This window comes from Diabrotica undecimpunctata, chromosome 3 (assembly GCF_040954645.1).
Source record: "Diabrotica undecimpunctata isolate CICGRU chromosome 3, icDiaUnde3, whole genome shotgun sequence".
Lineage (NCBI taxonomy): Eukaryota > Metazoa > Arthropoda > Insecta > Coleoptera > Chrysomelidae > Diabrotica > Diabrotica undecimpunctata.
The window spans coordinates 103,932,518-103,945,471 of NC_092805.1; the positions used below are offsets into that span (position 1 = coordinate 103,932,518).

A 12,954-nucleotide genomic window follows, 5' to 3' on the forward strand; every position below is an offset into this window, starting at 1 on the left:
CCTAAGTACGATGATTGCATGCTTTATGCGCGTGTAATTTGAGGCCCTCTTTAATGCTGCTCTGGCGAGTCTTAATTTGAAGGATATTTTCATCAACTAATTTTAAGTTTCTTAAAAGTTGACTTAGATGCTGGTATAGTTATTTATTAGTTTATATAGCTTTATTAGTTTGGTCCATCTATCCTATAAACGTACTAAAAACTTCATACCAACTGGTAGTTGTAGTACTGTCATAGTTATAAGTATGTATTTTTTAAAAGATATGAACATGTCAAAATTTAATCAAACTATAATTTTTTCTAATAGTTTGTTAGGATCTTATAAAATGTTTGGTATGCAATTACATTATCAACATTTGTTTTCTATTATTGCTTTCAAAGATGATTGGTACCTACCTATATATTTATTAGCTATACCTAACCCTTTTTTTTTCCGTATTCACGCTAAAAGATTTGCTTTTTTGTATGAAATAATATTGAATTGTCTAATTTAATTTACGACCAGAAACTATATTATATATTTAAATATTTATGAATAATAGATAACAGTCCTTTCAGTAAGTACTGCGGTACTGTCTTGGATCATGAAGAAAAAGTTTGGCAACGGCGCACTAGTCTGAAGTTAACAGTATTTTAGTTCAATGGTTGTTCCCGTGTTGATAAGTTGGGTTTGATGTTGTGCAAAAATGTGGTGTTCAACAAATTGGACTTCAAGCAGTAGGATAATCCACAAAACAAATCATGACCGATCCACGTGCTGAAGAGTAAGTACAATTTTAACCCCATTGGGTGATACACCCCCTATTCGGGGTTGATAGTCGGCCATGATATTTTCCCAGTTTTACTCGTCATGTTTCAACAGGAAATACGATTAATTACAGCTTAACAATGCGTAATTAAGTAATCGTCGCGAGAATAGTGGGCTGTGCTTATTTAGATCGTCTTATCTGTGTAGTTTCTGTCATAACTCGGTGAACTATCATTCATTCTCAAATAATCAATGGTTCCATTTCCATTCATAAGATCGCTACATGAATCTGGTTTATACCGACAAACCGGTGTTTTAAACACTTAAATATATAACGAATGTTTATGATAGTTTTCCTAGTTTAAACGCCCACGCCTGTTTTTAGTTACATTAGCTGTTAGATTTTTGAATGAACCAGAAATTCTGTGGTTGTCCAAAGTCAGTGGTAATACCTGAGCGTAGGTTGGGTCAAATCATTTTTATCATTTATTTATCACTTCCTTGTTTTTGTTTCGCCTGCTCTTTTCTTGAATGATAACATCTGCTCCATCGGAAGGTTTTGTATTGTCATCTATTGTTTTCTTTTTATTTCAGTACCTAGATCTCATTTGGAAGTCGAGAGGAGGTGAAAGATTGACAGTTGATGATATTTTACTGCTTGCAGGTTTTTGTTGATGATAGGAACATGTGTGTTGTTTTAGATTGTATTTCTGTCCTGTGTTACTTTGTTTTTGTTTATACTCATAGGATTTAATTTGGTGTTGTGTGGGTATTTAATTCATTAATTTGTATCATAGATATTCACACCTGTGGTTTTATGTCTCGAAAATGTGTTTTTAAAGTAAATAAAGTCATTTCAATATCTTGAGTTATTAATCTTACAGTGTAAAATTATAGTTGCATATCTGAATTTTTTAAAAATAAATTTCTTACTCCTTTTATCAACAAACATATTTTTAGTTGACTGACAACACTTATTTATTATGTTATAAACAAAAATTTGATTGATTATTGCTTTAATTGTTGCATTTTATTGGCTGATTTATTGTAATTTAGATTGGATATACAGATTTCAAACACAAAGGTTTCATTATATATGTACACTATTAAGTATGTACTGGAACATACTTCAGACAACAGCTGTTTTGATTGTTAATATTGTAAACATATTAGATCTGATTTGAAAAATGTTTCATTCATAATATATAAATTAAAGCTTCTTTTATGTTATAAATAATATTAACAATTATGGGGATCTATCAGTGTTGCTTATTTAATGGAACTACACTCGCGATCATAAAATCCGGGTCACCTTGAAAATCACTGATATTTCATTTTTAAGGAGCTTTATCGTAAATAATAATAACACAAATACAAACTAATGCATGTTTCTGAGAATTGTTGCGGTTTCTTTTGTAACAAAGAATTCCAATAGTGCCGATTTCGCGGTAAAGTGCACACTTCCCAAAATGAACGCTACCTGTAACTCCGCTTGTTTTAAATGTCTCGTTTGTACTTCGACTTTCTGTTCAAATGCAACGGACAAACGGTTATTATTGCCACCATTAGTGTTTATTAGTGCCATTATTTGTGTTTATTTTTTGACAAAAATGCCTTTGACTGTTGTTAAAACGGCACAAATTGTTGCACTTGTGAAAGACGGTCACACTCAACGGCAAGTCGCAAGAACTGTTGGCGTAAGCCTTTCTACGGTTCAACGAGTGCTTCAACGCTTTCAGGAGGCAAGTTTGCTAACCAGGCGACCTGGCTCTGGACGAAGAAGAACGACCAAGGCACTAGATGACCGTTTCCTTGTGTTTCAGGCTTTACGAAACCGGACCTCAACTGCGGTTATGCATCAAAATCGTCTAGAGGAAGTACGAAATCGCAATTTTAGTGTTGCAACAGTCAGAAGAAGACTTCGTTCTTCTTGACTATCTTCTCGGGTAATGGCTAGAGGACCGCCACTTCGCCGGGTGCCTCGAGTTGCACGACTAGCTTTTGCTCGACAATACGCGCATTGGGGAATTAACGATTGTAGCAAAGTGTTATTCTCAGATGAATCCCGTTTCTGCCTAATTAGATCCGATGGACGTGTAAGAGTTTGGAGGAGAACCGGTGCACGATTTTCACAAGCTTGCATTGCTCCAAGAATGCCATTCGGTGGAGGCTCGGTCATGGCTTGGGGAGGTATATCTTCCGACTTCCACACAGAATTACCCTTCATCGAAAATGGGTCCATAACTGCACGAAGGTACATTACGGAGATTCCGGAAGAACATGTTATGCCCAATACGGCAGGGCTTGGAGAAAACGCCGTTTTTATGCAGGACAACGTGCGACCGCACGTTGCCAGGATCAGTATGTAATACTTGGACGAAGTTGGAATTACGAGGGTACCCTGGCCAGCTAGGTCTCCGGACCTGAATCCCATCGAACATCTCTGGGACGATTTGAAAAAATGTATTCGAACCCATACACCTCCTCCTAACAACGCACAGGAGCTTAAGGATTTGTTAGTGAGAGAGTGGAATAACATACCACAACACGTAATCCGGAGAAAAATTGAGAGTATGCCCCGTCGTCTGCAAGAGGTTATTAGAGCAAGGGGAGGCAATACACGATATAGGTCATTGAAATTTCACTGATTTTTTACCACGTTCTGTATTTTCCATTTTTTTTCATATGTCTGCTTTATCAACAATTTGATTTGTTTTCTGTTTTTTTCAATAAAACCAATAAAAAACCATTTTTTTTCTTTCAAAACAAACATTGATGACAAATAAAAAATACATTAGCCAAAAAAAAAGGTTATTTCTGCACCAGAGTCAAAAATATTTAAGAAACTTGAAATTTTCAAGATGACCCGGATTTTATGATCGCGAGTGTATAAATATGTGGGCACTGACTGACATGTGCTTAATATTATAATTTGGGTTGTGTTTTCATAACTACTAAATTATGTATTTTGCACTTAAATGTAATAGATTACATAAGAAAAATAATCTCCTTTTTTAACTGTATTAACATAATCCTCCAATCTAACCACAATACTAATACATATAGTCTCCACAGATTATGTCATGCTTTACCTTACATTATACTTCTATAGGCCATTCACTCAGCTTGGGAATATTTTGACAGAATCATTGTAAGAATCACAGACAAATACAGGAATAAAGAAACAAACTCATATGGTATTCAATGATATTATAGGGGATTTGATCTTGAGTTCCCCGAGAGGTTCTGATGTAGGCACATAATCAGAAAGGAGTCCCCAGTGAATATGTAAAGATTGTAAGAGACATGTATGAGGGAGTAATAACTAGTGTTAGGACAGGTATGGGAGTTACTGATAAATTTCATGTGAAAGTAGGATTGCACCAGGGCTCAGTGGTTAAAATCGGTTGATTTTTCTAAAAAGATGTGTAAATTTCTCTAGAATATCCATATAATATAATTTTAGGTTGTAGCAATTTTTTACATACTCCTTTACAAGAAACCAATTATAGCAATTGCACAAAATTACAGTATAAGCACATGTTACCAAAAGTAGCTAATGTTTACTTTGAATAGATTATGGAAAATGATAGTAATGGTGATGGTAATGGTAAAAAAAGGATCCAAAAACTACAATTGTAAACAATAGTATACTTGCAGAAGTTTCAAAAGAAACATAAACAAAAACACTGTCATGAAAATACTGTGTTAAGGAAAAATAGATATAAAAATGTGGATGAAAATACATAATATTGTCTGGAAGTCAACAATACTGTACTGCACCAAAAACTGACTATTGCCAGTTACATATAAATATGTAAGTAGGAATACAGTGGAGGAGCCAAAATTTCTAATAACTGAAGATGATACATGATTTAGTGATACTTTATATTATACAAGTACTGTTATACAAGTAAATTATTATAAATGGGGAAGATGAAGAGGAGGAAAGGTGATAGGTTTAGTGGAACTTGGATTAAAACGAAATTAATTTGGTGGAAGGAAGCTTAGACAACAAATAATACAAATATGTAGACTATATAAAGGAACGGAGGACACTGTATGAGGCTTCAGGTGCCAATCAGTGTAAGTCAGTAGATTCAGGAAAATCAGTTTTATAATCCATATGCATCTATTGTTCAAACATTAAGTGGACATAGCAAGTTTGTATTTGTAGGTTAATTTACAAAAATGTTTAGAAGTTTTTTTATACCTAATAACACTCATATTATGTTGACTTACACTGACTGGCCTCCAAACCTGCCATATTTGCCACTTAAAGGCCCATAAGACTGAAAGTTAATAAGAAAATCCTTCCTCTATTTTATAGATGAAAGTTATTTAATATCTCAGAAATAAATAGTACTTCTGAGCAAAAGAGCAAACATCTTAGTTCATTTATAATTCAAAATAGTAGAATCATGCCCATTGTTTTAATTGATGGTACATTTCTAGATTACAGGAACCAATGTCTCATAGTCATAGACATATAATACAAGATAGACTGATTGTTGCATTTCCAGCCCATTCCATCAGTACAACAGAAAAAACTGACACATAGCAGTCCCTGCATCTCTTTCTAATTTGCCATGTTTATCAACCACATGACCTAAATGACCAATGAGAAGGTCAAGTGGTCCATAAACCTGGCCCATTAGCCAGAGATGCAGGGACTGCTTTTGCATCAGTTTTCTCTGTCACACTGGGGGAATGTGATTGTATTACAGCAATCAATCTATCTTGTATTATATGTCTATATCCATAGTTGACTTCAGGTAATGAATGTCAGAACATGTTTTAATTCATTCAGGTGTATTGCTAACATGTAGCTTATATTAATATGTCCCCATGATTACAGTGTTACATTTTGGTAACATTAACATGCTAATGTAAAATTTTTGTTTTATCTGCATTTAATTTCTTTGGTTTTGATTTTCTTGTCAAAAATTTAATACTGTATTGGAAAAGAAAATATCCTATGTTTCCATACCAGAAATTGGTGGGACTAGTAGAAAAATACAAATATATTCAGGAATATAAAAATATTGAGCCTTAACCTGGAAGATACTTGCTGTGTAAAAATTCATAAAGCGTTGACAATTCATAAAGTGTTGACAATGCAAACTTTAGAACTACCCCAAACTTGAAAGTAAATTCATTAACATTAAAATGCAAGCCAAAAAGAAATTCTTTTTTCAAATTTTGTTAAAAGGGAAAACTGGTGGAGTACCAATCAAATATCTACAAATTCCAAGATTGTCAAGCAGCTCTATTTGCTTTCAGAAGATAAGTTTGAAAGACTGAAAGATTTTGAAGCACACCAACTGTTTCATATGATGGAGAATTTTATTCAATATTGATAATATGGCAATATAAGGTAGAATTTGAATTACAAGCGTATATATTTATCCAAACATTTAATGTTTGTAGGAATATGTTTGGGATAACTCTAATAAAAGCTTTAATTAAAGCAAAACTATCAAAGAAGCTGCAGACCAATTTAATAATAATTTTAGACAAATCTGACAAGAAGTACATGAATTTGATCTCCAACTTGTATAGAAAAAGATCTATATCTATTATCAAAATAGCAACTTCTAGGTACAGTAAGCAAGTTTAATATTAGCAATAACTAAAAATTCTTATACCTAAATAAATACATTCTTATTATATATCTTTCAAAACAAAACAAAAATAATGACATATTAGGTTAAGTGATAGTTTATTTTCACTTTGATCTGAAGCAATAGTATTTAACATAATAGTAGCTGTGCTTGCACCTTGTACAGTATCTAGATGAAGTCTTATTCCTACTGCGAATACCAGAAATTGTCGCTTCCAAACACTCTAAGAGCTCTTAACCAAATTTCTGTTATTAATCGTCTGCTAATTATACAAATATTTAGTTTAATTTTTCGTGTTACTGAATGGCTTCATTAAATAAGATTTTTATTGGGTATCCATTGTCACCAACAAGATTTTGACCACCAACAATTATTTTTGTTCAAAACAATTTGTACTGCATAATTTTGAAAGATAAGCATATTATGTAAAGATCTATGCATGCAACAATATTCAGAATTTTTAAATCTGCATCTGTCATCCGTGTTTACTGGTCCGAAAAATTACATCATTGTTTCTGTCAGATGATTGTATTCTCACATGATTATAATCAGTGGCCCTAAAGCAGTGAGAAAATCAGGCAATATTGTATAAATTTTGTCTATAATTATCCAATTTTCCCATCTTGTAGCATATGGATTTATTGTGGTCAAGTGGTAAATTTCTGACTTACATGCCATACTGTTTTACTAGCTGTAAACTTATAAATTCCGACAAAGTTTCCAATGGTTGTTAAAATGGAACCTGTTGCAGTGGGTTCCTTTACCCATTGCAACGGGTTATGAATCTTAATGGCGGCAATACTTAGTTCTCTACTAATAACATTTATTTCATTGATTGGAATATGTTTTAATGTCAATTTTTGCAAGTCAATAAAATTTTAATTAATATTTTATGTTTGGAAAATGCTGCTTTAATCTTTACCAGTTGTTTACCACAAAATTGTTCAAGGGTAAAGTAAACGAATAGTTTAGTGATGGTTATCACATAAACCTATTATTGAAATACCTTTTTTATTTTAAACTTTAGTTTTGTTTACACCCAAGTTAATCATGGATTGGAAACCATTGCGTTAAGAATTTAGAAGTAAGCAATAGGATGATAAGTCATAAGTGAATAACTGAGAATAATCTGTTTTAACTTACTAAACTTCTGTGCCAAGATTCTTCTGTCTTATTTATTTATTGCCTCTGACATTTTGTTAGAGTTATCATCAATGCAATTTACCTTCAATTTTAATATTCCCATTTTTTTTTAACAGTCTCCCACCCTGTAGACTACATTTTTACGAAATTTGTAAATATAATAGAACCTCAGACAACCAGGAGCTAAATACTGGAAGTACACTTAAATCTGAACCTTCTGAATATATTTGGGGAAAAATGGAAGAGAATTATTCTATTCAAACAAAAACTCTAGCGTCTGTATTAACGTTAGTCAAACTTGGGACTTACTGAGATACTTGAGATATTAAAACATATGTGTAAGACCAAAATTACAATGATGTAATATCATAAGTTAAGACATAGAAGATGATTCAATATAAAACATAGAAAGTCAGTAATTAACATATGCAGATCTTGATAAGAGTAATGAAACCCAAAAAGATCTAGAATTAAAAAGTCGTAGGGTTTTGTGGAACACGATCGTGAGTACACGATCCAAAATTGAACAGCTTGGCAGGGAATAGTAACGTCAAGAAGTTTTGGTGATAATTTACGTACTATATTTGATACAAACTAATCACCTAAATAGCTATAAACAAGCTCTATATGTTCTAACAACTCTTTGTTCATGTAAGTTGGAACTTTTTCCATTTTCGTATTTCTACGAAAAAATGAGTTATATATTTACCGTATTTAAAATCTGATAATATGGAATTACTTTTTTTTATTATCATAATTGTATAACTAATTTAGCAAGAAATACTACTTTGACCATGAGTCGAAATGTAACATTTTAGGTTCCTAAGAAAGATTTATTCGTTTGTTAGATCAGGTTCTATAAAGACGATATATTTGGCCATATTTTATGAAAAGATCTAAGAGTATTTTGCGTTACGAGCAGAAGTTTGTAATAACCTTTTTGCTTACCTTTTCCCACATTCACGTATTTCCTCTTTCCATTTTCAGACATCTTTCACGATGTGGCTTTTCGGAATATCACAGACATAACAAAGTTACTGCTTCTCTAGTTGTTTAGAGACTGTTTGCCAGCTGTTCTTTTTCAAGTTCTATCTTCTATCGAAATCATCATGGCCATGCGGACCCTGTTGACTGTCGCTCTAAATAGTTCTGCCACTACTGCATTCAAACCAGTCCTTCAAGTTTTTAAGCCACGATATTCTTCATCTTCCCACATTTCGCTTTCTCAAATTTTTCCATGCATAATAACCAGCTGTTAGGAATTCTATATTGTTGCGGAGTAGTGCAAATTCCATATTATTACAAATTATTGGCTATCTTATTAAGAAATATTGGGGGAACTATTACCAGGCGATTGTTCTGATTTTGTCACGATTTGCTACACAAGAGATACTTTATAACAAATTGAAGTTGTCTGAATTTTCGAGCAGCTTAAATTGTTACTGGAACTGGAAATATACAGTAGAGGTGTATGAGTCTTGTGAATTTTAAACGTTCAGAATATATATTACTGTTATAGAGATATATAAAATAAGTTTGTCTTATCCACTTTACGTAGATAGGAAAACAATTATAAACAACCATTTCAAGACAAAAACGTTTATTCTTCAAAGATATTACAGTTTTCATTGTATTCTCTTGCTCAGTCTTTTTCATCTTCATCTCTGTCTTTCCATACCCCCACACATAATCCCTTTTGTAACACGGCTTGGTCAACTTCGTTCCGGTCGGCCTCCATTCTTTCTACGTATAGGGCATCATTCTGTTATTTTTTATCCACTTTTACTTCTTATATGTCTCTACCACTTCAATCTTTTCTCTTCTACATGTTAATATTTAGAACGATGTTCCCTGATTTATTATTCTTACAATCTTGTCACCCGACTGTATCTCGTAAGACATTTAATCTCTATTGCAGTTATCTTACTGCCGTTCCTTAATTTATTACCAAATTTTTGCTGCACCGTCTTTCGTAACTACATTCTAAGACTCGGTAAAATTTTGGTGTTAAGGAATCCCATATTTCTTAAAGTATTTTCTTTACTTTAGAGATTTTACTGGTGGGATGTTTACGAAGCGCTTTTTTAATCTCGTGCTACAAACTTTCTATAAAAGACACGTCGGGTCTATCAGAAACTCATTTCAAAATGGTATACCGTAATCTTCCATCCAATTGTAATTCTTTTCATCCTGCACCGTTGTGTTGGAAGACAAAATCTTATCCTGATTCAAATGTTCTTCCATAATCGGTAAAAGAGATTCTCTAAAATGTCCAAATATTTACTTATATCTAAAATTCTTCCAATAATATGACGTTCTCCTACACTTTTTGATGACATACCTACTGCCCCAAATCATCACCGATGCAGGACATTTCACTTTTCTTTTAAGACGGAATGAAACGCCTAAAGTTTCCTGCGAATAACCCGACTGATTCTTACACATACTTTCAAATCTAGACTTATCGCTCTATTGTATAGCACCCCATTACTGAAAAGTCAGTCCTTGTGTTCTTTTGTCCATTTTTTAAACAAATAACTTGCTTTGTATGTACTAAATCCCAACTTGTGAGCATATCTGTGACATGTGTGTCTGGAAATTCGTCTTCCAATAGCATCACTCCACAGAACACTTAGCACAAGATAATTTGCACGCATATTTTTTTTCAATAATTCTTCTTAATGCTCTTCTATCGGTGCCAGTAATTTTGCTTTTTCTCACATTGCCAGGCTTTGTGACGACTGAACATGTTTTATATATTTTAACTATATTTCTTACACTGTACAGAGATAAAATCTGAAATTTCCGAGTTTGATTTTGCAGAATTGAGACCGCACAATTGTTGCGATTTGATTTTTCAAAGCTGCCTGCGTTTCTAACTTAATCCTACCGAATTTTTTATAGTGATCACTAGTGAAAACTGCGATCTTAATAGTTGTAAATCTTTTCTAGATTCATGAAATAATTAGGAAATGTTTAATATCCCGTTAAACGTATTTACAGTGATTGTTTTTGTTTATTTATTGTACTGGATGTTAAAAACTCATTATAGAATTGTTTTGAACGTAATTTTGAGTTTTCTGCATATTCAACGTTATTATGATTATTGGAAGAAATGCTCTATTTGAAATACTGTAGTCGAGAAAGATGAACCCAAGATCAAACAGCTTAAATTCTCATATTTATTTATTTATTTATACACCAAAGCATCCAACAGCCGAAGCCAGTTACTGGATGAAAAAAAAGTTTTCATTCAAAATACAATATTAAACTAAAAAAATTAAAATCGTATACATATGACATTCAATTTTTAAGCTTAAGCATAAGAAAATGCCCTAAAAGATAAAAAACTCTTGTGCATGCTTTTCGAACAAAGTTACTAACACAAAGAAAATTAATTAAACTTTACAAAACAATAAAAACAATGGAAAAAGAAAAATTTCGAAAATACATTAATTTGTAGAAAATTTAAAGGGTGTTACAAATTAGTGCTCAATCTGTTAGGCTAAAATAATACGACTTTCCTTATGTCGCATACCTAGAAACTTAGTATTTATTTTTTATACTAGCTGGTTTTTATAATTTTTTTTTACTTGTGTATCGAATTCTCTTAGTTTCCAAAATAAAGTGTGGAAAGTTATGTGTAAAAGGTTTCATTGTTTTAGCCTAAAGAATGGATCAATTACTTTGTTACAACCTATTTCCACAAATATATGACTAAATGACTAAATTATTAAAATAAATTGAAAAAAAAAACAAAATATCAAAATTATATATTTCCTTCACTTTCAGAATCCGAGCTATCTCCAGGATTTATTATGATGGGTTGAATATCAATATCAACTACTTATACTTTGCTCTCGGACACACCACTTTTGAATAATTTCATGAGGATATCTTACACATTTTCCCAAATGTCTCCATTACATTGATTAAGCGCCTCTTTCCACATATTTATAACAGCACTATCAGAATAGCCGTCCCTACCAATATGCTTATTGTCATATGACTTGCAATTTGCCCAAATTAATTCAATAGCGTTGAATTCGCAATGATAAAGAGGTAGTCTTAACACTTCATGACCATGCTCTCTTAGTAACTCATCAATAACATACACATTTTCTTTTTTATTCATTTTTGCAACTTGTAATAATTGGTTTTGTAAATTTTGGGTCAAATTGGATGTTATTTGTTGTCAGCCAGGTAACAATTTCATCTTTCTTTGAAGCAGTGGTAGGTTGCTTTTCTAAAAGAACACTATGATATGGAGCATTATCCATTACAATCAAGGATGGTTCTTCTAAATTGGGAATTACTTGTGTCCTTATCCACTTAGTAAAAATGTCGTTGTTCATTTCTCCATGGTAATCAATATGTTTAGACTTAGAACAAAACAATTAACTTGCTTCAGAAATAAATCCTTTAGAAGAACCAGCGTGAACAATTATGAAACGTTTACCATCAAAACCTTCTGGTTTACGTACACTTTTGCTACTAGTGTCTTGCCAGGAAGTTGTTTTATTTCCTTTTGAATAAATCCATGTTTCATCCAAAAAAACAAGTTCTCTTGGATGCACACTTTCCAGGTTCTCAAAGTACTTACGAAAGAATTTTGCTCTTAAAGCAGCAATATTGGTTCGTTCGAATAATGATCTTCAATTGTCATCCTTTTTATATTTAAATCCTATATCTCTCAGTACAATGCTCAAGGATGTTTTTCCCATAGTAACAACTTCTTTTTCCTCTAATTCACATTTCAAACTTTGTAGACTAACATGCTTTTCTAAAAAAAAAAAGTGAAACTTATTTTAGAAGTGTTAATTTTGATGTGAAACATCTATTGTCTGGGGTATAAATCAGATCGTTTTTATTTTGTACAATATCAAATTATACTTACTTTGTAGGTACATATTGTACACAGTGTTTCGTATTGCCATTTTAGTTCCTTCAGGCAGATCAGTTGTCTTGCTTGTACGACGACATCTACTTTTGCCTGGACTTGAAAGGACAGGATTGCTTTCTTTTCGTTTTTTAATTAAATTAAATTAAAAACAATTTCATGATAGGTAAATTATTAAACAACATACAATTCATTACAATACCTCTTGAACACAAGCCAAAGGTGCCAATAAGGGTCCTCCGTTCCTTTTTTCCAACTCAAAATATTCATACAAATTCAGCACGAGTTGCTGGGATTGAGAATTTAATGTATTTCCAGGCATATTCTAAAAATAAAAACCTTGAAAAAATATTCTGTTTGATATTTTTTTGATATTTATGACAACAAATAATGTTTTATATCGATCCGTTAGACATAGTTTTAGCCAGATTCAAAAATGATACGTCAAATTAAAGGTAAGAAAATTTAACTGCAAAATTTATACTTAATCAAGGAATCCAACACTAAGTGAACAGTTAGTCGTTATAACAACTCTTTTTG

General features: G+C 32.3%; 1 protein-coding gene across 1 annotated transcript in view; it reads left to right on the top strand.

Moving 5' to 3' along the window:
* The first annotated feature begins 609 nt into the window (after window positions 1–609).
* The window catches only part of Spred (Sprouty-related protein with EVH-1 domain), a 183,182-nt gene continuing 170,837 nt past the window's right edge, over window positions 610–12,954 (top strand). The window contains exon 1 of the mRNA XM_072526482.1: window positions 610–763. Within this exon, the coding sequence (XP_072382583.1) occupies window positions 741–763 (23 nt within the window). The 5' untranslated portion in view covers window positions 610–740. The remainder of the gene's footprint in view (window positions 764–12,954) is intronic.